The following is a 3,121-nucleotide window of genomic DNA, read 5'->3' as shown; positions in this document are numbered from 1 at the left end:
CGGCTAAATGCATTAGTCCCGGTTCAAATGAGCCCTTTAGTCCCGGTTTGAGACACGAACCGGGACTAAAGGTCCCATTTTCAAACTCTACCCCCCCCAATCGCCTTTTCAGTTTTGTAAAAAGCAATAGAAATTGCTAAAAACTTCAAAAATTAAAATCCTTCGAGATGTAGTTATGTCACTACATCTATTAGTTAGGAAAATTAAAAAACATAAATTTGGACATGTTTTGCAAAAAAGTGTTACGAAAAAGTAAAACTGCCATATCTTTTGCCTACGATGTAAAAAAAAGCATAATTTATCAAAAAAAGTCAGCACGAAAATCCACATCCGATTTTCACGGTCGTAGGCCTGTTTACAAATTTTTAGAATCCTCAAATTCTGAAAGGAAAAAAAGATATGCTCAAATTTTAGTTTTTTTAATTTTAGTTAAATCTGGTCAAACTATTTATTCAAGAAGTATTAGTGGTACTAAATAATTATTCAAGAGTATTAGTGTTACTAAATAATTATTTCAGTATTTTGAATTTTGGTCAAACTACTTATTCAAGAAATATTAGTGTTACTAAATAATTATTCTTTTTTAGAATAATAGCAAAAGAGCCCGTGCGTTGCAACGGGAGAAAAAACATAACACACACTCTTAACCCAACAACCATCACTCAATAGGTCCATCTCCTTTATATTTGTGAGGCATCATATTTGTGTTGCCGCTTATCCTCCTTCTCACCCTCGCCGGCGATGGCCTCGGTGTTCACACAAAATAACAAAAAAAGTATTTGAATATGGTTAATCCTAAGGCGTCTCTCTCTCCCTCTCTCCTCTCTCTCTCTCTCTCTCTCTCTCTCTCTCTCTCGCTTTTTCTCATTCTCGCGATGAGAAATCTGTTGTTTTCCCCTACGACATTTTTCAGAGGTATGCATGTGTAGTGATTGATGTTTTCTTTTGCCTATATGGTTATACTGGGGTGTTTATTTGCAATCCGGATCGCCACCGGTACGAAAGAAAAACGTATCTTGCGCTAGAAATTATAAATTTGCTTTCAAAACAATATTTTAAAAATATTTAACAGGTAAAATTAACATCAAATTTAGATTTCACACATTTTTCTAATAAAATTTCGTATATGTTAAAATCGAAGTTACGGTTTAAAAGATACGGATAATTTAGAAAATCATTTTTTGATTTAAATATATTCCAAAATAATAATAAAAATACTTAATAGGTAAAAATAATCTCATATTCATATTCTACATATTTTTCTAATTAAATTTCATATATAACATGTTCAAATCGGAGTTACGGTTTAAAAGATATGGATGATTTAAAAAAGTATTTGTTTGACTTACATATGGTCCGCCGATGAATTACCTAAAACGTCAGGGGGGTTTTCGAAAAACGTAAAATAGCGGTTCGGGTGTGACTTAAATCCGGACGGCGGGTTGATTTCAAGAAAACACAAGGATTTTTATGTAAAATACGAAAAAAACGATTGGTTTTGACTTAAAACAGGACTGCGGGTTGACTTCTCTGAAATAGAACTTTTCTGAAAAATGCCATGACGGACGAAAGAAACCCAATTTGCTTTATTATTAGGTAAAGATAGTTTCAAACTCAAACAGTGAAATGTGTGATTTAATGCTCAAGCTAAACTCCCGAGGGTTAATAGGATTGACATCTTATTGTTGTCAGGAAAACAATAAGTGCACACTTGGAAACGAGGGAAAATAGAACCCGGAAGTTAAGCGTGCTCAGGCTGGAGTAGTGAGAGGATGGGTGACCGGCCGGAAAGTTAGATGATTTGGAATGATGAGGGGTGATTAGAGATTAAAGGTTAAATTGAGCAGTAATGAGTGGTGATTAGAGAATAAATTGTAAAATAATTCAAAAATATGAAAATCGGAAAAAAAATTAACATAAAAAATTCAAAACATAAAATTTCGAACAAAAAGTCGTAAAAATAAAAAAATTCCTTTAGTCCCGGTTGGTGTTACCAACCAGGACTAAAGATGTAGCTCCACACAATGGCAACATGGAAGGCCTTTAGAGCATCTCCAGCCGTGCCCCCAGAACGACCTCCCCAGGAGTTTTCTTGCGCCGGCGCCGAAAAAACGGCCCAGTCGCGCCCCCAGGACGCCGAATTTTGCCAGCTCACCTAGCTTTTGCGCTCGGCGGTCGCAGGGCGAACCCAGCGTACTGTTGGGCGCTCGGGGGCTCCGGCGCAAGGAAAAAGCGTTCCTGGGGCCACATTGACAGGCGAAAAGTCAAGCGACCCGCCCAGAAAAAAGAAGGGGTTTCGCCAAGGCAGCCTCTTCGCCGTCGTCCGGGAACTTTTTCCGGGTTTCCAGCCGCGCAGGGCCTGTACACCGGCGGGCTTGCGCCCACCTTGCCCACAAGGTGTTCGTTGAATTGCCCGGCCCGGCGATGGACTTCGAAGATGAGGAGGCGCTCGGGGCGTTGCTGGATGAGGAAGCCGAAGCCGACGTCCAGGAGCAGGAGCATCTCATGGTGCTCGCCGCCCTCGCCGGCCTGCTGGCGAGCAGTGAAAAGCCGTGGCGAGGTGGCTCAGCGCTTGGGCGGGTGAAAGCAAAGAACCGGCATTGTCTGGAAGGGTACTGCATGCTCTACTCGGACTACTTCACTGACGCTCTGTTGCATGGTGAGAAAACATTTCGGCGCCGTTATCGGATGAGCCAAACACTACTACAAAAAGGGCTGTAGATGGAATGGCCACTAATGGCGCACCTGTGATGTGGTGCGCCATTGCTATATTCTAATGGCGCACCATGTCTCGGTGCGCCATTAATAGTTTTAAAAAAATACATAAAAATTTTTTGTTACTAATGGCGCACCGTTGTATAGTGCGCCATTACTAGTTGACATAGTAATGGCGAACCACATCCATCGTGCGCCATTAGTATTTTTGAAAAAAAAGTAAAAAAAAAATTTGTTACTAATGGCGCACCATGACTCGGTGCGCCATTACTAGTTTTAACTAGTAATGGCGCACTGTCCACTGGTGCGCCATTACTAAGTTTTTTTTTAAAAAATTCAAAAAAATATCAATTTGTTTTTTCAAAACTAGTAATGGCGCACCGTGGGTGTGATGCGCCATTACTAG

The 3,121-nt window shown here is 40.3% G+C and overlaps 1 protein-coding gene across 1 annotated transcript in view; it reads left to right on the top strand.

The window, feature by feature from the left end:
* Positions 1-2,424: 2,424 nt before the first annotated feature.
* The window catches only part of LOC123068028 (putrescine hydroxycinnamoyltransferase 1-like), a 6,911-nt gene continuing 6,214 nt past the window's right edge, over positions 2,425-3,121 (top strand). Inside the window, exon 1 of the mRNA XM_044490554.1 lies at positions 2,425-2,659. Within this exon, the coding sequence (XP_044346489.1) occupies positions 2,425-2,659 (235 nt within the window). The remainder of the gene's footprint in view (positions 2,660-3,121) is intronic.

The sequence above is a fragment of the Triticum aestivum genome, chromosome 3B, assembly GCF_018294505.1.
Source record: "Triticum aestivum cultivar Chinese Spring chromosome 3B, IWGSC CS RefSeq v2.1, whole genome shotgun sequence".
Lineage (NCBI taxonomy): Eukaryota > Viridiplantae > Streptophyta > Magnoliopsida > Poales > Poaceae > Triticum > Triticum aestivum.
This window is presented reverse-complemented; position numbering and strand designations above follow the sequence as displayed.